A 27,372-nucleotide genomic window follows, 5' to 3' on the forward strand; every position below is an offset into this window, starting at 1 on the left:
GCTTCTCGTTCAGAAGCTGCTTTGAGTTGTAGATCTCTTTGACTTATTTGATCTTTGTATACATTGATGGCTTTTTCTGATATCCCTACTTGACTACACAAGTTACGATTTGCCTTAAGTAAACATTCCCAATTTGAATACAACTTTTTATACTCGGTTTCATAAGAAAAAGCAGGGGCTTCAAGATCTTCTGACGAGTTGTAGTCACAACCTTACGAGTCAGCTAGATCTTCATCTTCATCTTCTGGATCAGTTGTAATCCTGGCCGTGAAAGCAACAAAATTGCCAGTAATCTCTTCTGTATCAGCTTCAACTTCTGGGTCAGCTTCATCATCGCTCCATGTTAGAGCTGCCATTGATTTTTTCCTTCGCAAGTAGGTGGGACATTCAGCCTGAACATGTCCGTAGCCTTCGCACTCATAGCACTTGTATGTTTTTGCCACTTGTTCTTTCTCGAGGTTGGGTTGTTCGTGATGCAGACGGTTGTGTTGTACGAGACGCAGTGGGCTTGTAATTTGATCCACTCGTTGTTGAATTAGATTTTGATCCATTGAAGTTTTGAGGTCTGTTACCGCGGAAGCTATTCTTTTGTTTGACCTGTTTCAAGATTTTATTGAAATGTTTGGTTAACAAAACAACTGGATCATCATCCTCGATTTCGTCTAGATCTGGTACAGTACCCTGTTCGTCAGCTGTGAAGGCAACATTCTTTTGTTTTCTAGAATGGTCAGTCAATATTTCCATCTCATAAGTTTTGAGGTTACCCATAAGTTGAGCCAAGCTTTGGTCTTCCCACCCGAAATGTTCTTGTATAGCAGTTACCTTCATCCTGAACCGAGGCGGGAGAGAACGGAGAACCTTTTTGATCAGTTTTTGTTGTGAAAATGGTTCACCCAGAGTGACAGCACGATTAGCAATCTCTTGAACTCGTTCGTTGAAGCTTACTATGTTTTCATCCTCATTCATACGTAAGTCTTCAAAATCACTCTGGACTAGTTGAAGTTTGGACTGCTTGACCGACTTCGTGCCTTTATAAGTGGTCTCTAAAATTTCCCAAGCTTCTTTAGCAGTGTCACAACCTGTAATCAAGTTAAATTGACTTTCATGTATTAAAGAAAATATAATATCTAAGGCTTTAGCGTTAAAGCTTGCTGTAATAGTCTTTGTAGCATCCCATTCAACTTCTGGTTTTAACACCTTTGGATCTCCTTCTTTTTCACCGTCTTTTGTAGGAAGAACCCATCCGGATAACACTGTTTTCCATACACCTTGAGCCCTCAGATGTGTTCTGGTGCGAGCTTTCCAGTACGCATAGTTTTCTCCGGTTAGTTCTGGAGGAGGTCGGTGCTTATCCATTCTAGAGTACTTAACACACAGTGAGATGAATAAAATAGCGTATAGCCAAAACAGTAAAGCACTGTGAAATTGTAAGTTCAAGAAACACAATTTCGAAGCCAGATCGGTTAGACTAATAACTTAAGTCCCCAGGCTCTAATACCAATTGAAATTGTATTGTGCGTCTTGAATGTACAATTTAGCTAAAAGTTCCAACTTTATTTTAAAGGAAATATTTATCTGAAAGAAATAAACTATAAAAAACAGATAAATAAACAACAAGAAAATAAAGCGATAAAAAGGAACCAGACACCAGAATTGATCACGCAGTTCGGAGCTCCACTCCTACATCTGCGGGGCACTTCACGTCAGCCCAATCCACTAGATGATCACAAGGGTTACAAGGAGTCTAACCACAACCATCATATACTAATGGTTACAAAAACAAACTCCTAGCTAAGCCTTCCTCATCTTGGAGCTAACACTGTGCAGTACATCATGATTCACCAACACGGCTGAATCTTCAAGCAACCAGAGATAAGAACAAGTGAAGAACTGTAGAGAAACCAATATGAAAACCTCTTTATAGAATCTGATTCGTGAGAGCAATGGGAGTGGGATTTAGAATAATAAAATGGCGTATTGAATCCCATGTAATAGAGCTATATTTATAGCCAAGCCATTAACCAACCTTCCCTTAATGTTTGCAGCTGAAAACCACTCCAAATAAGGATAAGCTATAGGATTAGATCAGAGTAAAGTGAGGATCATGATGACTGAATTCTGATTTGAATAAATCCTGTCCACTGGACTACTCGCTGGCACTGCTCCAGAGTATGTGAGAAAAAACTGCTTTTAACCAAGAAAACGGACCAACCTACCTAATAACACCTTATGTTTTTGACTAATAATTAAGCCAATAAAAAATGGTCCAAAGAGTATCCTTTGTACACTAACAAAAGGAGGATATATCAATAATATAGGTTGCTCTCCCTTTCAAGCAGAAGCCCGGGCATTACTGAGAGGGATACAATTGGCTGCATCCAAAGGCTTCAAAAAGGTCATTTTCGAAGTTGATTCTAAAGATATTGGCCCTGTTTGGTAAATAATCAGCCTATCAGCCAATTTTGGCTTATTTGACCACTATTAGTTGTTTGGTTAATAAGCTTTTTGTAACTCCAAAATACTAAAATTCAAAAGGCTACTCAAAGCAGCCTTTTCAATTAGCTTTTTGAGAAAAGAAATTATATCAAACAGCTATCAGCTTTATCAAACAATTTTCTACAATCAGCTAATATTATCAACAAATCATACCTTCTAACCCAAACAACCAACCCAATCAGCCAACAACCATTTACCAAACAGGGCCATTGTAAAAGGACTGAGCGGCGTTTGCAGCACGGATAGTGTGACTTGCAACATACTGCAGGCTTGTAAGCAGGAGCTAAGCAACTTTGATGATTGAAAGATCGTGGCAGCGACAAGAGAACAAAATTCAATAGCAGACAATCTAGCTAGGCTTGCTAAGAATTTCCCCAGAGGAATGCATGTCCTACTCGATCCCTCGGAGGAGGCTATCATCCTTTTAGAGGATGATATATAGAGACGGCTTTCCACAATGGTTAAATGTGATGAACTCTAGCTAGTCCTTGTATACCATGCACTGGTGTCCCCCTTCCATTACATATAATAATAATAATAATAATAATAATAATAATAATAATAATAATAATAATAATTAGAACGCAAAAGTAGGTTTGGCAATGGTACGTAATGGGATAATAAGTGTATATTCAAACACTAGCTTTTTATTTTTAAAACATCAATAAATGATCCGTATTGTATGGCTTGAGTGTGCCATTTTTTGCCATATGAGGAAATCTTAAAGTTTTCGATTTTTTTTTTAAAAAAAATAGATTACGTAATAATATTTCATTTAATAATGCAATCTAACATCAGATCTAATAATTTGCGATTAGTTAATTTTTATTTAATTTGTATTAAAAATTTTGATATTTTATCACGTGTAATAAGCACAATATTATGTATACGAATTATCACAACTAGTAGTATACAAGTCTTGTCAGGCAAGACATTTATGAATTTTATTAGGAGTAATTAATTGTCCGAATTACTATTTCTACAATCTTATGGACTATTTGGTTGATTGTACTTAGAATTCCTTTTCAATAATAATAATTACTCCTCTGTCCCATTTTACTTATCCTATTTACTATTTTTACTATTCATGGGTCAAACCAACTCTTTCTTATTCACTTATTTTATTTAGTAATTTTTTATTATTTTTAAATTTATTTTTTGTGTGTTTAATAGCACTTTTAATTTAGTTTCTAAATATATAAATTTTATATATTAATGCTAAACTTAATATTATGAAAAATTGGATTAAAAATTACTTCAGTCAATCATCGTTAAACGAACCACACAACCAGTTTGAAAATTACAATTCAATTACAACTGAATTAAGTTCAACCACAAATCCCTGAGATTATTTATATGCCTCGAGCGATGGCTTCTCCTTCCCTTCACAACACTTCAATAAAGCTTAGTTTTCTCTGATCAGAACACAGGCATGAAAAATGTTGAAAGAGCTCTGCCGCCGCCATTGTTGGGGCTTCTGTTACTGCTACTATGTTCATCATGCGCCATGGCGGCGCGTGTGCCGGCGGGATACATGAAATACAAGGATCCGACTCGGCCGATCTCGGCGAGGATTGGAGACTTGATTGGGCGGATGAGTTAGGAGGAGAAGATCGGGCAAATGGCGCAGCTGGATCGCGAAGGCCTCACGCCGGAGATCATGAGGGATTACTCCATTGGCAGTGTGTTGAGCGGCGGCGGAAGCGTGCCAAAGGAGGAAGCCACGGCGGCGGAATGGGTGGAGATGGTGAACCGGTTCCAAAACGGTTCGCTGTCGAGCCGGCTAGGGATTCCGATGATATATGGGATTGATGCTGTTCATGGGAATAACAACGTCTACAAGGCTACTATTTTTCCCCACAATATTGGATTGGGTGAAACAAGGTAAGCTCTTTTCCATCTTTACCTTCTCAATTTTTAATTTGTTTGTTTCACTTCTTCAATTATAAGCAATCTAAGTTTTACAATGTCTACAAGGCTACTATTTTTCCCCACAGTATTGGATTGGGTGCAACAAGGTAAGCTCTTTTCCATCTTGACCTTCTCAATTTTTAATTTGTTTGTTTCACTTCTTCAATTATAAGCAATCTAAGTTTTTTTTTTTTTTTTTTAGTACTACTGACTCTGTTACAATATAGTATATGTTCATAACTACTTTCTCAACCTACTGAAGCACAAAGAGTCAACAGTTGCCTCCACTGAAGCTCGAACCCACTCCGATCCCATCATCCATGTGGAAGTGTAAACCGGGACACTGGGTGCTACTAGACCACAAGGTCTTTGGCATAAGCAATCTAAGTTGGTTTACCTATTTATGGTTTTTTCTTACTAAGGTCGCAATGCATAGTTTACCTAACTAGTACACACCTTCAAATAGTGCCTATGAATTTATCGTGTCAAATACAATTTATAAAATAAAATGTACAACTTTAGAAAATATAAGCCATTATATAAAATAACAATTTTCTTATTATTAAAACTATTTTATATATTAATTGGTAAACTCTATTAGATCTGATATTATTGAATACTAATAATTACACTCAATGACTCAAAGGTTGTTGTCACTTAAAAAGCATGCTTATCTAACTAATAAAAAAGTTATGACCTAGCTAGTCTATGTGAGCTAAAAAATTGCTAGTAACAGTTAAAATTGTTACATATACATCTAAGTACCTTTATGGTTAAGCAATAAATTCAGATATCCAATAATAAAGCAAAACTATTACTTAGCTTACATGTATTAAAATCATATACACGCAACCCATGGTTGCATCACTATATTTATAAGGCAAAAACTTGTGTGAGACCATCTCACCATGAGACGAGTCGGGTCGGGTTGGGTCAAGATGCAAATGTAACACTTATATGAACAAATGTCATACTTATATGCTCAAATGTAATACTAATCAGGAATAAAATTTTTGTGACTTATAAAGGTAAATGTAATACTTTTAAGGGAAAATACAATAGTTTTACATTTCGATTTAAAAGAATTACTTTTTTCCTCAAAAGTATTATATTTGCCAGGGCACTTGTCAACATTACTTATTATGAAAAATGTATTACTTTTTCTCTTATAAGTAACAAAAATTGTATTCTTGATTAGTGTTATATTTGAACATATAATTAAGTATGACATTTGCACATATAAGTATGACGTTTGCATGATGCTTTGACCCGACCCGACCCGTCTCACGAATAAGGATCCGTGAGACGGTCTCACACAAGTGTGACCCTATTTATAATTACTCAATAAATGAGTAAATAAATAAATATTGATATGCTGAACAGATACTTACATTGTAAAACAAAAATGATGTGTGTATGATTTCATTAAATAACATCACAAGTAAAACAACTTCATTAAATAGGTGTTAAACAATGGTACAAAATTGCAATAATTGATGTGATTTCATATCACTATTATTGTCTATAATTTTATATATCTCTTCCTCAAAGCGTTACAATAATTGATGTGATTTCCTACCGGTGACATTGTCTATCATCTTATATTAGTTATATATTCCTTCCTCAAAATGTTAAAATACTTGATATGATTTCGAACCAGTGGCATTGTCTATCATCTTATATTTGTTATATATCCCTTCCTCAAAATGTTATAATACTTGATGTGATTTCGTATCAGTGACATTGTCTATCATCTTATATTAGTTATATATCGCTTCCTCATCGCTTCCTCAAAACATTACAGTACAATACTTGATGTGTTTTCGTACTGGTAACATTGTCTATCATCTTATATTAGTTATATATCCCTTCCTCAAAACATTACAGTGCAATACTTGATGTGATTTTGTCCTAATCTTACATATTTCTCCATCAAAACATTATTAAAATTTATTTATTAATTTTGCAGAGATCCTCAACTAGTGAAGAGAATTGGTGCTGCAACTGCCCTTGAGACTAGGGCTACTGGCATAACTTATGCTTTTTCTCCATGTATTGCAATATTTTCACAATCTCTATCTTGAATATTTCTTCAAAATTTAAGTTAAATCATATGGATTCCACTCTCAAGACCGTGCTTACTTTAATTAGTTTTTCTTTCTCTAAACTTTTATTTTCATTTTCTATTTTTCAAATTGGTTTCTGTATTGTTCTCCCCATATAATAGGCTTTATAAATTTTTGGTTTGTCTGGTATGAAATCATCTCATTTAATTCTTAAATAAAAATATAAATCATTTTTTAAAATGTATTATATTTCCATTAAAAAGAAATTATACATCATCAGTTCATCACATAATATATATATATTTTTTAAATCTTTATTTAGTAAATGCAGATCATTTCTGTTTCCATCCAATTTGAATATGAATCCTAATAAAGGGAGAGACCAATTATTTGACTAATGTTTGAAAACAGAAGGGATAATAGTTGATTGAACGTATATCCTATGAAATGCGAGCTTTTGGTGAAACTTCAATGTCAAATTTAATGAAAATCTTTAAGATTATTATTATTTTTTTCTTTTTTATATAAAAGGTATGCAGAGATCCAAGGTGGGGACGGTGTTATGAAAGCTATAGTGAAGATCCTAAAGTAGTAAAAGAAATGACAGAAATCATACTTGGCTTACAAGGAGATGTTCCCCAGAATTATCCTAAGGGCTTTCCTTACGTTGGTGACAAGTATGTTCTTTACTTTCTTTTTATTCCCAATATATTTCCCTTTTATAAATTAACTACAAATAAATATTATTTTTTCGTGTACTGAAGGTTCATTATTTGGTATACTACCAAGGTTCATATACCAAATAATGAATCTTCGATATATTAAAAATAAACATTTATGTATAGTCCACATTGCAGTACGGACAATAGTCAATACTATAATTTTATGTAAAATTTTGCTGTTTTCATAGCCAAGCTCACCTCTAGGTCTTTCTAGTGCAATAATTTGCCTCTCATGTGTCATTTAGAAATGAGATTTAGTTAATGTTTACCATTGGCTCATTCAGTTCAGTAATGACTGTGGATTTCTCTCATGTGTCATTTAGAAATGAGATTTAGTTAATGTTTACCATTGGCTCATTCAGTTCAGTAATAACTGTGGATTTCTCTCATTATATTATCGACCAAAAAAGAAATTGAATAGTAAATAATAATAAAGGAATGAAATAGGAGCAAAGTAGCTGCTTGTGCAAAGCATTTCGTGGGGGATGGAGGTACAACGTACGGAGTGGACGAAGGCAACACAGTTATCGACTGGGAAGGGTTACTAAGCATTCACATGCCGGCGTATTACCCCTCCATCCTCAAGGGCGTCTCCACCGTCATGGTCTCCTACTCCAGCTGGAACGGCAAGAAGATGCACGCCAATCGCGCTCTCGTCACTGACTTTCTCAAAGAGTTTTCTCAAAGGCACTCTCGACTTTCAGGTACATTTATATATGTCATATTATATTGTAACAGAATCAATAGTATTAAAAAAAAGACTTATGATGTGTGATTCTTTTTCTCAGGGTTTTGTGATCTCTGATTGGGAAGGGATAGATAGGATCACTACTCCTGACAATGCACAATGCAAACTACACGTACTCAGTTTTAGCTGGTGTTGGAGCTGGTATTGACATGATCATGGTAGCTTATAACTACACGGAGTTCATTGACACTTTAACTTACTTGGTGAAGAACAAGTTCATCCCAATGAGCCGAATCGACGACGCTGTTACACGGATCTTGAGAGTCAAATTTATCATGGGTCTCTTCGAGAATCCCCTCGCTGATCTTAGCCTGGCTCATCATCTTGGAAGCCAGGTTTAATTTGATTCTATACCTTAATTAATTTCTCCGAACATATATATATATATATAGTAAGTGTTGTCTGCATTGTATTTACTTCTTGTTGTGCGTTGATATGTGCGATTAGGCTCACAGAGATTTGGCAAGAGAAGCCGTGAGGAAATCACTTGTTCTATTGAAGAATGGTGATGATGAGGCTTTGCTTCCTCTCCCTAAAAAGGCAACAAGAATCTTAGTTGCTGGAAGTCATGCTCACAATTTGGGCTATCAATGTGGTGGATGGACTATCACTTGGCAAGGCCATAGTGGCAACAACATCACTATCGGTACAAATTCCGATCCGATCCTTTCATAATCCTTAAAAAAAAGAAGATACTAACCCATTCTCTGATCTCCCTAACACTAATATTCACCAGTTGTTATACTGTGGACCATGGATCATGGCTGATACTGCAGTTGTGTTGAACAGATACGGCAGTTGTGTTGAAAAGGAACTGCAGTTGCGCTGAACAGAGGTCGTTTCATCCGTCTGGAACTGCAATTGTGTTGAATGGATATTGTTTTGAACTGATACTGCAGTTGTGTTGAACGGATGAACGACTTCTGTTCCGTGTTGAATGGATGAACGACTTCTGTTCGACTTCTGTTCCGTGTTGAATGGATGAACGACTTCTGTTCCACGCAACTGTAGTTTCCTTTTAACACAACTGCAGTATCTGTTCAACAATGTAATATCAGTTCAACATAACTGCAGTATCAGTCATTACCATGGTCCACAGTATAATTTGTGAATATTTACAGTACCAGATATAATCTTGTATGGCCGGATATCAATAGTATTCATATAATTAAATACATCTATGTCATTGGTATCTTGCAGGAACAACTATATTGAAAGCTATATCAGAAACAGTTGATCCAACCACAAAAGTAGTGTACAACCGAAAACCCTAACTCCGACTTCACGAACTCCAACGATTTCGCCTAGGCCATCGTGGTGGTGGGAGAGCATCCCTATGCGGAGTACGACGGGGACAACATGAACTTAACCATCCCCGACCCCGGCCCGGCCACCATCACCACCGTGTGTGAAAACACCAAATGCGTGGTGGTGCTCATCTCCGGTCGCCCGCTGGTGTTGGAACCCTATCTCCCCAAAATGGACGCTCTAGTGGCTGCATGGCTCCCCGGAAGTGAAGGCCAAGGCGTGGCTGATGTTTTGTTTGGCGATTACGAATTCACCGGAAAATTACCTCGAACTTGGTTCAAGACTGTAGATCAACTCCCTATGAACATCGGAGATTCGCACTATGATCCATTGTTTCCCTTTGGGTTTGGACTAACAACTCAACAAGTACAGCTTATTGCAGATTCATGAGGGCTATATATAGTATAGATAGCTAGGTAGAACATATATATTGTGGATTAGATCTGGGCAAACACTTGTGTGAGACCGTATCACCATGAGACGGGTCGGGTCAAGATGCAAATGTAACACTTATTATATGCACAAATGTCATACTTATATGCTCAAATGTAATATTAATCAAGAATAAAATTTTTGTTACTTATAAGAGTAAATGTAATACTTTTAGGGAAAATACAATACTTTTACATTTCGATTTAAAATGTTACATTTTTCCTCAAAAGTATTATATTTGTCCTTATAAGTAAGGGGCACTTGTCAATATTGCTTATTATGAAAAATGTGTTACTTTTTCTCTTATAAGTAACAAAAATTGTATTCTTGATTAGTGTTATATTTGAGCATATAAGTATGACATTTGCATGGTGCTTTGATCCGACCCGACCCGTTTCACGAATAAGGATCCGTGAGATAGTCTCACACAAGTGTGAACCTTAGATCTGACATATATTTAGATATAAATATAGGGTTTAGAATTATATTATTCTTATATGTAGATTGTGATCGTTTGTCGCAATAAATAATGCATATATAGTCAATAATCAATGTAGTGTCGAAGCTATGCTATAATAAGATTTATATTAAAATTCAGCATGTGTTGTTTATAAGATTAAGTTTTTTACATTTAAAAATAGTAGTGATGTGTAACCAAATTGGAGTTGGGACCCAAAAATGGCTGCTTGACTGCTTCATCCCCAGGTCCAGATTCTACTTACTATAAATACAAAATGTCAATTTTCAATGGAGCAACGGAAGAGATTTCGGCAATGCAGTACGCGATGTCGTTTTCATATAATAGCAACGGAAAATTCAATTGTTCTTTACAATTTCGATTTTGTTATGAAACTAATCAACTTAATGCGTGATTAAAAAAATAGTAAGTATTTTCAAAAAAAAATAATAATAATAAATCAAACACTTTGTGTTCAGATGACATTTCTGATTTTCCCTGAAATAAGGTCACATGATCGAACTCTGTAATGGGCCGGGATATTGATTCTTTAAGCTCTAACAAATAGAGAGTATAGAACGAATACTACATAGTTTCCCTATGTCATTTGGCAGAACCAAAAGCAACCATCTTGTCAGACAAGTTTTGAATTGCCTCTGTCTCATTGGTCCCAAATTTCACTGAAGTAGAGTCCATAAATGAAGGCAAGTATCTCGCCTCTCATATCAATTTTCTTTCCTATTTACATCTACATGGATGCTTGATTAAGGAGCAACCGATCATATTGTTTGTTCTCTTGACTTCTTTCATGAGTATTGAATGGTTGATGGAGTGGAGGTGAACCTGCCAACTGGAAAGCGTGTTGATGTTAAACACACAGGAAACATAAAGATTGGAAATAGTCTTTGGCTAAGAGATGCTATGCATATTCCCTCTTTCCAGTTCAATATTATTTTTGTCAGTAAATTCCTTCAATATACCACTTATAAATTGGTTTTCTCATCTAGTTAGTGTTTGATCTAGGAGACGCTTGGGAGAACGATTGGTTTAGCTAAGCAAGAGAAGGGGCTATATCTGTTGATGGAACCACATGTGCAAACTAATAATTTTTCTAAACATTTTGCTATGTCTTGTATTAGTCCTGAAATTTGGCTCCAAATATTGGGCCATTTTCCAATAAACAAAATGCATTTTTTGATTGATTTACCTATGTATTCTATTAAGACTATAGCATGTGATGTTTGCCATTTCGCCAAGCATAAGCGTTCCCCTTTTCCCTTCAGTGTTACCTCTACAAATGCATGTTTTGATCTTGTGCATGTAGATATATGGGGGCCATTTTCCATCTCTTCAATGAAGCGTGAGTTTCTTGACATTGGTTGACGATTATTCGAGGTTTACATTGATACATCTTATGAAGAATAAATCTAAGGTGAGGACTCTAATTAAGGGCTTCTATAATCTGGTGCACACACAGTTTGGGGTCTCTATTAAGATTCTGCGCAGTGACAATGGTCCAGAATTTAGCATAGTAGAGTTTTTCCATGAGAAAGACATTATTTATCAAAAATCTTGCGTAGATACTTTGCAGCAAAATGCCATTGTCGAATAAAAGCACTAACATATACTCACTGTCGCTAGGGCTCTACGATTTCAGTCTGGACTCTCTCTTCAGTTCTGGGGGCACTATGTCATGCACCCCACCTTCATTATCACCGGCTTCCTTCTCCCATTATTCAAGGACTGAGCTCTTATCGAATGTTATATGGAAAAGATCCAGTAGTTGGAATGCTTAGGGTGTTTGGCTGTCTTGCCTCCACCCTATCACATTCAAGGTATAAATTGGCACGTCGTAGCAGGAAGTGTGTGTTCATTGGTATACCAGCCAATGTGAAAGGATATATCAACTACTACACAGACGGCTTTTAACGTCGGCTAAATGTACCCTTTAACGTCGGCTAAAATCCGACGTTGATCTGGCCGACGTTGTAAGGGTACACATACAACGTCGGCTAAATGTTAGCCGACGTTGTAAGGGTACACATACAACGTCGGCTAAATGTTAACCGACGTTGTAAGGTACACATACAACGTCGGCTATTTACAAATAGCCGACATTGTAGGTAACTTAAAAACAAATAAAATTACCTACAACGTCGGCTATTTACAAATAGCCAACGTTGTAGGTAATTTGAAAACAACTAAAATACCCTACAACGTCGGCTATTCCCAAATTGTAACCCCTCATCTATTCCGATAAGTCTAGGGTTCGAAAAATATTTCTCTAGGCTATGACATTCATGAGATGATCTCTTGATACTTCAAAAGGATTTTTATAAGTAAGAATAGTTATTAATAAGCTACGATCATACGTATCGGTCACGAACCGTAAAATTTTTAAGGACGTATATGCAGTTCGAATTTCCCTAGGAAATGGATTATTAAGCATGATACGATTAAGCGTGAACTTCCTACTCAGTTCAGTGGAAATTAGACGAACTGTAAGAGTGAAATTTATTACGAACCTCTGAACCACTGTATTTCGCGGTATACCGGAAAATCGTCCGATTTTAGTGGTTAATGATGGGATTATTTTTAGAATAATTTTGGTATCGAAATTTTCCCGAATTAAATTATATTCCTCCGAACTTTTATCTGATTTAATCCCTAACTAGCAAGGAAGTCTTACTCTACAAGACATACCATGGGGTTGTGACAAGTGTCACATTATTTACCATATGGTAATTTTTAATTAATTAAGTAGGATGAGTATGAGATAAGCCATGCTAGCTAACTTATGATCCAAGCTACCCTCTCCCACCCCCTTGTTCGAAAATTAGAGAAGGAAAAAAAAGAGAAGGAAAATTTCATTCTTCATCTTTGAGATCCAAGAACTCCATAGCCATTTTTCCTTCACAAGTGCTCCCATACTAGGTAAAACTTTGGTTTTATTCGGTTAAAATGGCTAGAATCCTTTCATAGAACTTAATTTTAAGCTAAGGATTCATGAAAATATTGTTATTATGGTGATCATTACTTAGGATCTTCGGTGGAAATTCGGAGGAGAAGATCACAACTTTGTCTACGGTATTAAAAACTACTAGACAGGTAAGGAATCCCTTAAGTCGGTTTAGTCACTTGAAAATGAACAATTGCTAGTGAACTATGAGACTAGGAATTTTACGTGAAAATTATGTGTTAAACTTGAGGATCTCTTAGTTGGCTCAAGAAACTACTTGTTGAATTTTGGTAATTTTTGTATACATGTTCATAGCTAATATATGCATGTATATGTTGTATTTACGTCCATATAGGCTTAGACTTGTGAAAATAAAGGAAAACCAAGACGTTACCACACAGTTTTTGCTGCCCGAAGCTGGCAGAATTGGACGGACGCGGCCTTGGACGCGCGTCCACTGCGCATCCATCGGCGTCCAGTACGCGAGACCGAGGCCGAACGGCCGGACGCGCGCGTTCGCCGTGCGTCCGGCGGTGCGGACATTCGCGCATCTGCGTGGCGCGGATCTGTTTTCGACCGAACTTTCTTTCGAGATTTTTTGCTCCTGAATGTTATGATGTTTGAAAGGCCTACGGGCAACCGAGTTCAATTTTTGAAAGAACAAATATTGTTTTGGAAATTATGTAAATCAATTTGGAAGAAAAATCGTGTTTTTAAGAAATAAGTGTAACCCTTGTCACTTGAGGAAAATTATGTCGAAAAGTCATTGACAAATATGAATATTTTGGAAACATATTTGGATAAGAATAATCGTTTTGAGACGTTATGTGAAAATACTAATTAAATATCAAGGAAAGAAAGAATGTTTTGAAAACCTTGGTTTCTGGATAAGTTGTGAAGGACTTGATTAACCCACGGGAGGGCTTAATTGCCATAGCCCAGCGGTTGTTTGAGATGATTGACCTGCGGGAGGCGTGAATGCCGTGGCCCGAGGTTGTTGAGATGATTGACCTGCGGGAGGCGTGAATGCCGTGGCCCGAGGTTGTTGAGATGATTGACCTGTGGGAGGCTTGAATGTCGTGGCCCGAGGTTGTTGAAAACACTCCAAAAAGGCCTCACCCTTATCCAGGGGGAAACTAAGTGAACTCTAACTATGAAAACTCAGTTACTCCGTAACTATGTTGAAGAACAAAATGTGACGTATTTTAAGCACCGTAACGTGCTGCTAATCTCTCTCTTTTAAGATAAGAGTGACGAAAATTCCTATAAAGGAAAAGTTGTGCAAGTTGATTCATGTCGAATACTCTACTTTACATTCTACTGTTTATAATCGGGTTGCAGGTAGAGTTTCAACTCATGGGTAAACTTTACCGCTTTCTAAATATTATATTTTCGAAACCTTTGTTTACTTTTGAGTGATAATGGATTTCCTTACTTAGCCGTCGTGCTAACTACACTTCATTGTGTCCTTTATCAGATGCAGTCTAGCGTGGGCTCTTGCAGCCCCGGGAACTCTGGTGACTCATCAGAGTTCATGTTCCCTATTATAGACTATGATGATTATGTATAGTACTTAGCGGGTGACGACCTGTTTGCTCCCGGCTATGCTCCAGATCCTTCAGCTCCGGCTTATGCTCCTGACCTCGTTCCTACTCCTGTAGACCCAGTGGTACCTGTTTGGTCTCCTGCTCCCAGTAATCCGTTGTGTCATATGGATGTTATCCAGGCGAGTTATGGGTTTTATCCCATTGAGGTCTTAGCAGGGAGTGACCCTCTTGAGTTTGTGGTTCACTACCTTTATCCGTGGGACCCTAGTCCTCCGGATTATCTTGATGAGTGGATGATGGTGAACAGCCCATGTAATTTCCTTGATCATATAACCTGGTTCGAGGGCGAGTGACACCTTGTCTGGGCACGTATACCGGTGACATTGGTAGTTGTTTGTGTGGTGTTGAGGTGTCAAAAGATATTTATGTTAAAACGGAAAGTCTGTGACTCCCCGAGTGTCGGTCTCGAAGGAGGGACGTGGAGGTGTGTCAAACGTTCGGGAGTTTACTTGATTGGATCATGCATAGGATTCGAGTGTGGTGAAGGGTGATTTGTGAGTGAGGGTAGTTCATTGGTTGGTTTGAGTGCAAGAGAGTAGTAAAGTAAAAGTGATTTTGTGAATATGTAAAAGGGGTAGCAGCACATATCAGTTTGGTGTCCAGTAGCAGCACATATCCCACAAGCTTTTACCTGATGCGTACCTCCTAGAGCTAACTGTTGAACAAGAGTAGTTAAGTGAGATACTTTATTCTCAAGAGAAGAAATATTTACCTCATTCACCATTCTAGAAGGGGTGTCCTGTCTACATCCAAATTGTTGTGAATTGGCAGCCATTATGGATATCAAATCTCTAGCTTCACGAGGAGTTTTGTTCACTATAGCGCCTCCACTAGCTGCATCCATCATCTTTCTTTCCATGGGAAGCAATCCCTCATAAAAGTATTGAATGAGGAGCTGTTCAGAAACTCCATGTTGAGGGCAACTTGCACACAATTGCTTGAAACGTTCCCAGTACTCGTGGAGAGTCTCTGTATCTCTTTGCTTGATGCCACATATTTCCCTTCTAATGCTAGCAGCTCGTGACGCTGGGAAAAACTTTTCAAGAAATAATCTTACCATTTCATCCCAAGTGTTTATTGAGCCCGAAGGAAGGTAAAATAACCAATCCTTTGCTCTATCGGCTAATGAGAATGGGAAAGCACGTAGTTTGATTTGATCTTCCGACACTCTTTGCGGTTTGAAGCTCGAACACACCACGTTGAACTCCTTTAGGTGCTTATGCGGATCTTCATTTTCAAGACCACGAAATGTTGGGAGTAGTTGAATCAAACCCGACCTTAATTCAAAACCAACCTCTGAGGCAGGATGTTGAATACAAAGGGATTGTTGATTTAGATTTGGTGCAGAAAGCTCCCTTAAAGTTCTTTGTTCTTCAGCCACTACTTGTTGTTCGGCCATTGTTTGCTCTTTTTCAGAATCGCAACAAGATGCAATTGATTCAGTTGTGGTAGTTGATTGAACAGATGTTGATGAAAGTACTCTACTTTTACGTAATCTAGTCTCCTTTCTTAACTTCTTAGCAGTCTTCTCAATCTCAGGATCGTATTGCAATTGACCCGTACGAGAAGAACGTGGCATAAAAATAAATCTAATTGACACCAATCCCCGGCAACGGCGCCAAAAATTTGATGGGTGTCGAAACCAACAAATAATAAAATACTTACTCTTATGAATTGTAATAGCGATGAGTAAGGTCGTACCCACAGAGATTGGTCAGACTTATCTTTAGCAATAGATTTAATAAATAATGAAATGAGAATCGAAACTTAAATAGCAACAATAAAATGGGAAAAGGAAAATAATATCAAATAGCAAATAATTATCGAATAAATGTCAGTGGCAAATGGTATCCAACCCAAGGCATAATATCAGTTTAATTCTAACAAGACAGTTATTGATATGCAAGCCAAACTACCTTCACTCTTTACTAGATTGGTTATGGTTATTAACAAGCTCTAACAACCTGTCTTTCCTTACTTCGTCGGTAATTAAAATAAGCTCTTTAATTACTTCCCTAGCTAATAAACAACCCTAAACAAGCTCTTAGGATTTAATTTACTACCAGCATTATCGAATTAGAAAGACTACCAATCCTAGCCAACAAACTCATAAGCTCGGTTCATTTAAGCTAGACTATATGTCTCCATAACACAAAACGAAAATCAGTTATAATCAAATTGTGCTATTTGCTACTAACATCAAAACACTTAAACAATTACGGATTCAAGGTTCTGACTAGCAATTTAATAACTTGATAATTGAACAATGGATCCTTTTGCAACAATTAACCAAGCATTAATTCATATATATGAATATAACAGAAGATATATAGATAATAAAGCGCAAAGAATAAATTAGGCTAAATAAAGCTTACTGGTCTTGTAGAATCAAACTTCCATAATCCTCGAATTGGAAAAATAAGAACTCAGCAGTACATCGTAGGAATTGGTTACTAAATAAAAATATATATAAATATATTAATTCTCTAAAAAGAGAATTTAATGAAAATATATGTATATATATGTACGTGAGAGGCAACAAAAGGAAATCTAATTGAATTCAAATGGGATGCCCCTTACAAAGCAGGCTGCTAATCTATTTATACAATCAAGGATCCGACATTTGTGCTAATTGCTAGAAGGAGAGCATAAATCGGAACATGTAAGAAGCAACTGCAGCAGTCTGTGGCCGTCCGAATCGCACGTAGCATTGAAGGATTAATTATCGGAATTGTCGTAGAAGTCGTCACCGCAATCTGCTCTAATTTCCCTATGCTGCTGTCGTACATAATTACAATGAAAATAAAGGGGTTTGGATTGGGCTTAGTAATAAAGTAAATAAATAAGGTTTGGTTGGTTCAAAATGAATTAGAGAAGCAAAGAGTCAACTTTAATTCACCTAGCCCAACTTTATTAATACTAATATTAATACGCAAAATTTTTAATGGCCCAAAACAACTACTAAAATTAATTATTCAAATAACTAATATATTAATATAAAATATAAAATTAAACTTAAAATAAATATAATGTTAAATAAATAAAACTAATTATTATAAGAATTAATTTAAAATGAATATAAAAATAGTGCTTATCAAATTCCCCACACTAATCATTTGCTTGTCCTCAATCAAAGACATTATTTAGGAAAATATAAAACTCATAACACTTCATGAACATTGGACTCAAACACATTATAAATACTTAGCTAGGAGTTTATTTGAAAATGGAGTAAACTAAATAACCAAGCCCTCACGGGTATATCACTCGTCACTCAGAAGTGTTTGAAGGGTGTATAAATTTCACTCAAATCAATTCCTATAGAAATGCTCTACCATAGGCTTGCATATCTTCTCATTCTCCACTACAAGATAACATGCATGATCAAATCATAAGGACTTTCTCCAAGGTTGTAATGGGGCTTAGGGCAAAGGGTAGGAATTATTTGGAAAAGTAGTTCAAAAAGCCTTCGAACTAGAGGAGCATGATTGAGTGAACTAACTCAAACATAAAGATCAAATGAACCCAATCACTCTTATTATTTTGATATTTCAACTCCAACCAAATAAACTATCACATCCCCATATGACCATAAACTATTCATATCTTATTCAACACGAATACTAAGAACGACCAAAGATGATAATTTCATTTTCTCTTTTTCTCTTTTTTTGTACTACTACTTTTCGTTTTTCTTTTTCTTTTTTTTTCTTTTGATTTTTGATTTTTTTTTTTTTTTTGCAGAAGAAATGCACTTTCCATCATACATTTCACCCTCTTTAGTGTAGAAACAACTAATCAACTCTTTTTTCTTTTTGAAAATACCAACCAAAAAGCTCATAGAACTCCAATCACAATTTCCTTATTCTCACTCATATAGTCACTTTTGCCAACTTCTTTCCCCACACTTAATCTTATGCATTTACCCAATCAAAGCTCCCCTAGTCCTCTAGGCAAGGTTAAGGAAATTAATTTCAGGGATGAGGCTTATAATGTGTGGTTCAATAAGAACAAAAATACGGTTAACAGGCTCAAAGTGGCTGACAAAGGAAAATAATTACGGTATGAACAGGCTATTTGGCTAGTGAGGCTAAAAATCAAAGATGGCCTTAATCATATTAAGATCATGCATGAATCAAATTAGCTTTAAGGAAAATCAAGGCAAGTTCTAGAGATACAAATCCATGGAAGATATCAAACAAGAACAAAATAATTGGACTGAAGTGTCAGTCAAAGGCTCAAATATCTCACAGGTTCATGCTTGGTTAGTTTAGCCACCACCATATCAAACAAAACACTAATTAAATACTCATAATATGCAAGATCAATTATTCAATTATGTTATGAATTTTAGTAAAGATACTATTATTTCGGAAAAGATGTAGTAGAAAAAGAAAGATTTTTTTTTTTTTTTGACGAGAAAGATTTTTTTTTTTTTTTTTTTGCAATTTGACGAGAAGAAAATAAGAAAATAANGTCGTCACCGCAATCTGCTCTAATTTCCCTATGCTGCTGTCGTACATAATTACAATGAAAATAAAGGGGTTTGGATTGGGCTTAGTAATAAAGTAAATAAATAAGGTTTGGTTGGTTCAAAATGAATTAGAGAAGCAAAGAGTCAACTTTAATTCACCTAGCCCAACTTTATTAATACTAATATTAATACGCAAAATTTTTAATGGCCCAAAACAACTACTAAAATTAATTATTCAAATAACTAATATATTAATATAAAATATAAAATTAAACTTAAAATAAATATAATGTTAAATAAATAAAACTAATTATTATAAGAATTAATTTAAAATGAATATAAAAATAGTGCTTATCAAATTCCCCACACTAATCATTTGCTTGTCCTCAATCAAAGACATTATTTAGGAAAATATAAAACTCATAACACTTCATGAACATTGGACTCAAACACATTATAAATACTTAGCTAGGAGTTTATTTGAAAATGGAGTAAACTAAATAACCAAGCCCTCACGGGTATATCACTCGTCACTCAGAAGTGTTTGAAGGGTGTATAAATTTCACTCAAATCAATTCCTATAGAAATGCTCTACCATAGGCTTGCATATCTTCTCATTCTCCACTACAAGATAACATGCATGATCAAATCATAAGGACTTTCTCCAAGGTTGTAATGGGGCTTAGGGCAAAGGGTAGGAATTATTTGGAAAAGTAGTTCAAAAAGCCTTCGAACTAGAGGAGCATGATTGAGTGAACTAACTCAAACATAAAGATCAAATGAACCCAATCACTCTTATTATTTTGATATTTCAACTCCAACCAAATAAACTATCACATCCCCATATGACCATAAACTATTCATATCTTATTCAACACGAATACTAAGAACGACCAAAGATGATAATTTCATTTTCTCTTTTTCTCTTTTTTTGTACTACTACTTTTCGTTTTTCTTTTTCTTTTTTTTTCTTTTGATTTTTGATTTTTTTTTTTTTTTTGCAGAAGAAATGCACTTTCCATCATACATTTCACCCTCTTTAGTGTAGAAACAACTAATCAACTCTTTTTTCTTTTTGAAAATACCAACCAAAAAGCTCATAGAACTCCAATCACAATTTCCTTATTCTCACTCATATAGTCACTTTTGCCAACTTCTTTCCCCACACTTAATCTTATGCATTTACCCAATCAAAGCTCCCCTAGTCCTCTAGGCAAGGTTAAGGAAATTAATTTCAGGGATGAGGCTTATAATGTGTGGTTCAATAAGAACAAAAATACGGTTAACAGGCTCAAAGTGGCTGACAAAGGAAAATAATTACGGTATGAACAGGCTATTTGGCTAGTGAGGCTAAAAATCAAAGATGGCCTTAATCATATTAAGATCATGCATGAATCAAATTAGCTTTAAGGAAAATCAAGGCAAGTTCTAGAGATACAAATCCATGGAAGATATCAAACAAGAACAAAATAATTGGACTGAAGTGTCAGTCAAAGGCTCAAATATCTCACAGGTTCATGCTTGGTTAGTTTAGCCACCACCATATCAAACAAAACACTAATTAAATACTCATAATATGCAAGATCAATTATTCAATTATGTTATGAATTTTAGTAAAGATACTATTATTTCGGAAAAGATGTAGTAGAAAAAGAAAGATTTTTTTTTTTTTTTGACGAGAAAGATTTTTTTTTTTTTTTTTTTCAATTTGACGAGAAGAAAATAAGAAAATAATCATATCCCCTCCCCACACTTATTCTTAACATTGTCCTCAATGTTGAATAAAATTAAAAATTAAGACAAGTAAACAAATTTATTTAAAGAATGGAACAAACTCCCCTGATTATAAGTGGCATGTCACTGGCTGGACATCATCTCCTTTCAATCTTCATAAACGGTGGCATGTCACTGGCTGGACATCATCTCCTTTCAATCTTCATAAACGGGGCATTGCAAACCAATCTCTTCGACATTATATGCCTGAAAACCTTCATAAAATGGCTTTAAACGGTGACCATTCACTTTAAAAGATTTTCCAGTTTCTAAACTGTGTATTTCCACTGCACCATGAGGAAAAACATTAGTGACAACAAAAGGTCCTACCCATCTAGAGCGTAATTTACCAGGAAATAATTTCAATCTAGAATGATAAAGTAAAACTTTTTGACCAATAGAAAATATTTTCCTGGAAATCTTTTGATCATGAAATGCTTTTGTTTTTTCCTTGTAAATTCTAGAGCTTTCGTATGCATCATTACGAATTTCTTCAAGCTCTTGCAGCTGCAACTTCCTCAACGAACCAGTTTCATCCATCCTCATGTTACATTGCTTAACGGCCCAATACGCCTTGTGTTCCAACTCAACTGGAAGGTGGCACGGTTTACCAAATACTAAACGATAAGGAGACATACCTATTGGAGTTTTGTAGGCTGTTCGATAAGCCCATAAAGCATCATCAAGTCGTGTACTCCAATCTTTCCTGTTTGGGTTAACAGTCTTTTCAAGTATGGACTTGATTTCCTTGTTTGAGATTTCGGCTTGTCCATTGCATTGTGGATGGTAACCTGTAGAAATACGGTGAGTAACATCATACTTTTTCATCAATGCTTCCACCATTCTATTGCAAAAATGAGTTCCACGGTCGCTTATTATTGCTCTTGGCATCCCAAACCTGGCAAAAATATTAGATTTAACAAACTCAACAACAACTTTAGCAGAGTCAGTTCGGGTAGCCTTGGCTTCGACCCACTTTGACACATAATCGACAGCAAGAATAATGTAGATATTATGGTAAGAAGAAGGAAAAGGTCCCATAAAATCAATACCCCAAACATCAAATATTTCACACACAAGAATAGGGGTAAGTGGCATTTGATCCCTATAACCCAAATTTCCAGTTTTTTGACACTGTTCACATGTTTTGCAAAACATATAGCAATCACGGAATAGAGATGGCCAAAATAAACCACATTCCAACACTTTACGAGCTGTTCTTTTTGGACCAAAATGTCCTCCACATGCATATGAATGACAAAAATTCAAAATGGAAGGAATTTCTTCTTGAGATACACACCTGCGGATTATTTGATCAGAACAATGCTTCCACAAATAAGGGTCATCCCAAACGTAGTATTTAGCATCACTCTTTATTTTATCTTTTTGAGATTTAGATAAATTAGCGGGTAATGTTCTGGTAACTAAGAAATTCACAATATCAGCATACCAGGGAATTGTCTTTTGGACAGAAAAAAGATGTTCATCAGGAAAATCATCTTGTAATGGCGAAGGTTTTTCACTTGTGATCAGCCTGCTAAGGTGATCAGCAACTAAATTTTCTGCACCCTTTTTATCTCGTATCTCCAAGTTAAACTCTTGTAATAAGAGCATCCATCGAATAAGTCTGGGCTTTGCTTCTTTCTTTGAAAGCAAGTACTTTAGCGCTGCATGGTCAGAATAAACAATCACTTTAGTACCAAGTAAATACGAACGGAATTTTTCTAAAGCGAAGACAATAGCTAAAAGTTCTTTTTCTGTTGTGGTATAATTGCTTTGTGCAATATCAAGTGTTCTTGAAGCATAATAGATAACGTGTGAAACTCTTCCAACTTTTTTCCCAAGTACAGCACCAACTGCATAATTGCTGGCATCACACATAAGTTCGAATGGAAGATCCCAATTTGGTGACTGAATTATTGGTGCGGATGTCAACATATCTTTCAGTGTATCAAATGCATTTTTGCATGCCTCATCGAACTCAAATGTCACATCTTTTTGCAACAATCGGCACAATGGATTGCTAATCTTTGAGAAATCCTTTATAAATCTCCTGTAGAAACCTGCATGACCAAGAAAAGAACGAACCTCCCGTACACTAGTAGGGTAAGGCAAAGATTTAATAACGTCTACCTTAGCTCTATCCACTTCAATTCCTTTAGAAGATACTACGTGACCCAAAATAATGCCTTGATCAACCATGAAGTGACATTTTTCAAAATTTAAAATAAGGTTTTTTTTTCAATGCATCTTTCGAGCACTTTTGTGAGGTTAGCTAAACATGCATCAAAGGAATCGCCATACACTATAAAGTCATCCATGAATACCTCTATAAAAATCTCTACAAAATCTGAAAAGATACTAACCATACACCTTTGAAACGTAGCAGGAGCATTGCAAAGACCAAAGGGCATCCATCGAAATGCAAAGGTGCCAAATGGGCAGGTGAAAGTAGTCTTTTCTTGGTCTTCAGGTGCAACTGGAATTTGATGAAAACCTGAAAAACCGTCAAGGCAACAATAATGCGAACGACCTGCTAAACGTTCAAGCATTTGATCAATAAAAGGGAGTGGGAAATGATCTTTCCTAGTCGATGCATTTAATTTCCTGTAATCTACACACATTCGCCACCCATTTTGAATACGAGTGGGTACCAACTCTCCATCATCATTTTCTATCACTGTTATACCTGTTTTCTTTGGGACAACGTGCACAGGACTTACCCATTTGCTATCCGAAATTGGATAGATTATACCTGCATCAAGGAGTTTCAGGATCTCTTTCTTAACCACTTCCATCATGGGTGGGTTCAATCGGCGCTGGGGTTGTTTAGAAGGTTTACAATCATCTTCCAACAATATCCGGTGCATACAAGTGGAAGGGCTCAATCCCTTAATGTCAGCTATAGTCCAACCTATAGCTTCCTTATATTCTCTAAGCGCTCGGACCAACTTTTCCTCTTCCAATGTAGACAATTTGTTAGAAATTAGCACGGGAAGAGTCTCTCCATCCCCTAAGAATGCATACTTTAGATGATCTGGCAATGGTTTCAGTTCTATCTTTGGGGCCTGTATAACAGAAGGCAGGAGTTTTGTGCTAGATGTAGGCAATTCAATATAATGAACATTATATTGAATTGGCTTTAGTGACTCCAATTCATGAACAATATCCTGCAACTCAAAATTCAAAGAAAACTGATCATGAACAATATCCTGCAACTCAAAATTCAAAGAAAACTGATTCATGATTTTCTTTAATCCATCTGGGGTAAAATTCATGTTTAGTGTGATTTTCTTTAATCCATCTGGGGTAAAATTCATGTTTAGTGCCACCTCTAATAATCCATCTGGGGTAAAATTCATGTTTAGTGCCACCTCTAAGGCATCATTATCAGTCAAATAAGAAATTTTCTGCACGAGAGGGTCAACAACATCTGTGAGAGAAACAGATGACACATCATCAGGATATTTCATGGCATTATAAATGTTAAACTTTATGAGTGCACCATCAAATTCCATTGTGAGCGTACCATCATGCACATCAATTTTAGTTTTAGATGTTTTCAAAAATGGCCTTCCTAATAAGATCAATGAAGAATTTGGAGAATTGTCTTCTTCCATGTCTAACACATAAAAATCAGCTGGAAAAATCAATCCATCAACTTGTACTAAAACATCCTCTAGAACCCCGACAGGATAAACATTAGATCTATCAGCAAGTTGAACAATTACACCAGTTTCTTTTAATGAACCAACATTCAAAGATGAGTAAATAGACAAAGGCATCACATTAATTGAAGCTCCTAGATCTAACATTGCTTTTTCAACGTTAACATTTCCAATTTTGCAAGGGATAGTGAACATACCTGGATCTTTGCATTTAGGAGGCAACTTTTTTTGTAAAACGGCAGAAATATTTTCTCCCATGCTTACCATTTCATTGCCTTTTAATTTTCTTTTGTTTGTGCACAACTCCTTGAGAAACTTAGCATATCGAGGAATTTGTTTAATAGCATCTAGTAAAGGAATATTTACCTCAACCTTTCGAAATGTCTCAAGTATTTCCTTTTGTTCTTCCACCTTTTTTGATTTTGCCAATCTACTAGGAAAAGGAGGAGGAATTACCAAAGTCTCTGGACTTTCTTTGACAAGTTTTTGATCATTTTGGGGTGGATGGAATTCTTTTTCATTTTCTTCATCTCGGTTGTGTTTGCTTCTCACTTGAGTAGGTTCTGGCAACTCTTTTCCACTTCTCAAGGTAACTGCACTTGCATTTTGCTTCGGGTTTACAATAGTTTGTGAGGGTAACTTACCTTGAGATTCCAATCTACTAACTGTAGATGCTAGCTGGCTCATCTGACTTTCTAAGTGTTGAATACTTGTTCTTGTTTCTTGCTGAAATTGTTGTGTTTGCTGTTGAAATTGCTGTGTGTTAGTGGCAAGTGACTTAACAATATCCTCCAATGACATACTTGAATTAGAAGATGGTTGTTGTGAAGATGAAGATTGTTGTTGAATAGGTTGTCTAGGCTGAAACTGTGGAAACTGTGGACGTGGCTTGTAGCTGAAATTTGGATGATCCCTCCATCCTGGATTGTACGTATTTGAATAGGGATCATAATTTCGTTGTGGTTGGCCTGGAAACCCTCCAATTGCGTTAGCTTGCTCACAAGAATCATATTGAAGTGTCGGACACATGTCAGTTTGGTGTCCAGTAGCAGCACATATCCCACAAGCTTTTACCTGATGCGTACCTCCTAGAGCTAACTGTTGAACAAGAGTAGTTAAGTGAGATACTTTATTCTCAAGAGAAGAAATATTTACCTCATTCACCCTTCTAGAAGGGGTGTCCTGTCTACATCCAAATTGTTGTGAATTGGCAGCCATTATGGATATCAAATCTCTAGCTTCACGAGGAGTTTTGTTCACTATAGCGCCTCCACTAGCTGCATCCATCATCTTTCTTTCCATGGGAAGCAATCCCTCATAAAACTATTGAATGAGGAGCTGTTCAGAAACTCCATGTTGAGGGCAACTTGCACACAATTGCTTGAAACGTTCCCAGTACTCGTGGAGAGTCTCTGTATCTCTTTGCTTGATGCCACATATTTCCCTTCTAATGCTAGCAGCTCGTGACGCTGGGAAAAACTTTTCAAGAAATAATCTTACCATTTCATCCCAAGTGTTTATTGAGCCCGAAGGAAGGTAAAATAACCAATCCTTTGCTCTATCGGCTAATGAGAATGGGAAAGCACGTAGTTTGATTTGATCTTCCGACACTCTTTGCGGTTTGAAGCTCGAACACACCACGTTGAACTCCTTTAGGTGCTTATGCGGATCTTCATTTTCAAGACCACGAAATGTTGGGAGTAGTTGAATCAAACCCGACCTTAATTCAAAACCAACCTCTGAGGCAGGATGTTGAATACAAAGTAATTCAAAACCAACCTCTGAGGCAGGATGTTGAATACAAAGGGATTGTTGATTTAGATTTGGTGCAGAAAGCTCCCTTAAAGTTCTTTGTTCTTCAACCACTACTTGTTGTTCGGCCATTGTTTGCTCTTTTTCAGAATCCACTACTTGTTGTTCGGCCATTGTTTGCTCTTTTTCAGAATCGCAACAAGATGCTTCGGCCATTGTTTGCTCTTTTTCAGAATCGCAACAAGATGCAATGGCCATTGTTTGCTCTTTTTCAGAATCGCAACAAGATGCAATTGATTCAGTTGTGGTAGTTGATTGAACAGATGTTGATGAAAGTACTCTACTTTTATGTAATCTAGTCTCCTTTCTTAACTTCTTAGCAGTCTTCTCAATCTCAGGATCGTATTGCAATTGACCCGTACGAGAAGAACGTGGCATAAAAATAAATCTAATTGACACCAATCCCCGGCAACGGCGCCAAAAATTTGATGGGTGTCGAAACCAACAAATAATAAAATACTTACTCTTATGAATTGTAATAGCGATGAGTAAGGTCGTACCCACAGAGATTGGTCAGACTTATCTTTAGCAATAGATTTAATAAATAATGAAATGAGAATCGAAACTTAAATAGCAACAATAAAATGGGAAAAGGAAAATAATATCAAATAGCAAATAATTATCGAATAAATGTCAGTGGCAAATGGTATCCAACCCAAGGCATAATATCAGTTTAATTCTAACAAGACAGTTATTGATATGCAAGCCAAACTACCTTCACTCTTTACTAGATTGGTTATGGTTATTAACAAGCTCTAACAACCTGTCTTTCCTTACTTCGTCGGTAATTAAAATAAGCTCTTTAATTACTTCCCTAGCTAATAAACAACCCTAAACAAGCTCTTAGGATTTAATTTACTACCAGCATTATCGAATTAGAAAGACTACCAATCCTAGCCAACAAACTCATAAGCTCGGTTCATTTAAGCTAGACTATAT

General features: G+C 36.2%; 1 protein-coding gene and 1 pseudogene across 1 annotated transcript; one reads left to right on the top strand and one right to left on the bottom strand.

Annotated features, from left to right (window-relative positions):
• The first annotated feature begins 4,102 nt into the window (after positions 1-4,102).
• LOC116020152 lies at positions 4,103-9,641 on the top strand (annotated as a pseudogene).
• Positions 9,642-21,109: 11,468 nt separating this feature from the next.
• LOC116020153 lies at positions 21,110-25,911 on the bottom strand. The gene is made up of 3 exons (XM_031260635.1): positions 24,382-25,911; positions 23,598-24,171; positions 21,110-23,121 (listed from the first exon to the last, which is right to left on the bottom strand). The coding sequence occupies exons 1-3, from the start codon at positions 25,909-25,911 to the stop codon at positions 21,110-21,112; spliced, it is 4,116 nt and encodes a 1,371-aa protein (XP_031116495.1).
• Between the last annotated feature and the right edge of the window lie 1,461 nt (positions 25,912-27,372).

This window comes from Ipomoea triloba, chromosome 5 (assembly GCF_003576645.1).
Source record: "Ipomoea triloba cultivar NCNSP0323 chromosome 5, ASM357664v1".
Classification (NCBI taxonomy): Eukaryota; Viridiplantae; Streptophyta; class Magnoliopsida; order Solanales; family Convolvulaceae; genus Ipomoea; species Ipomoea triloba.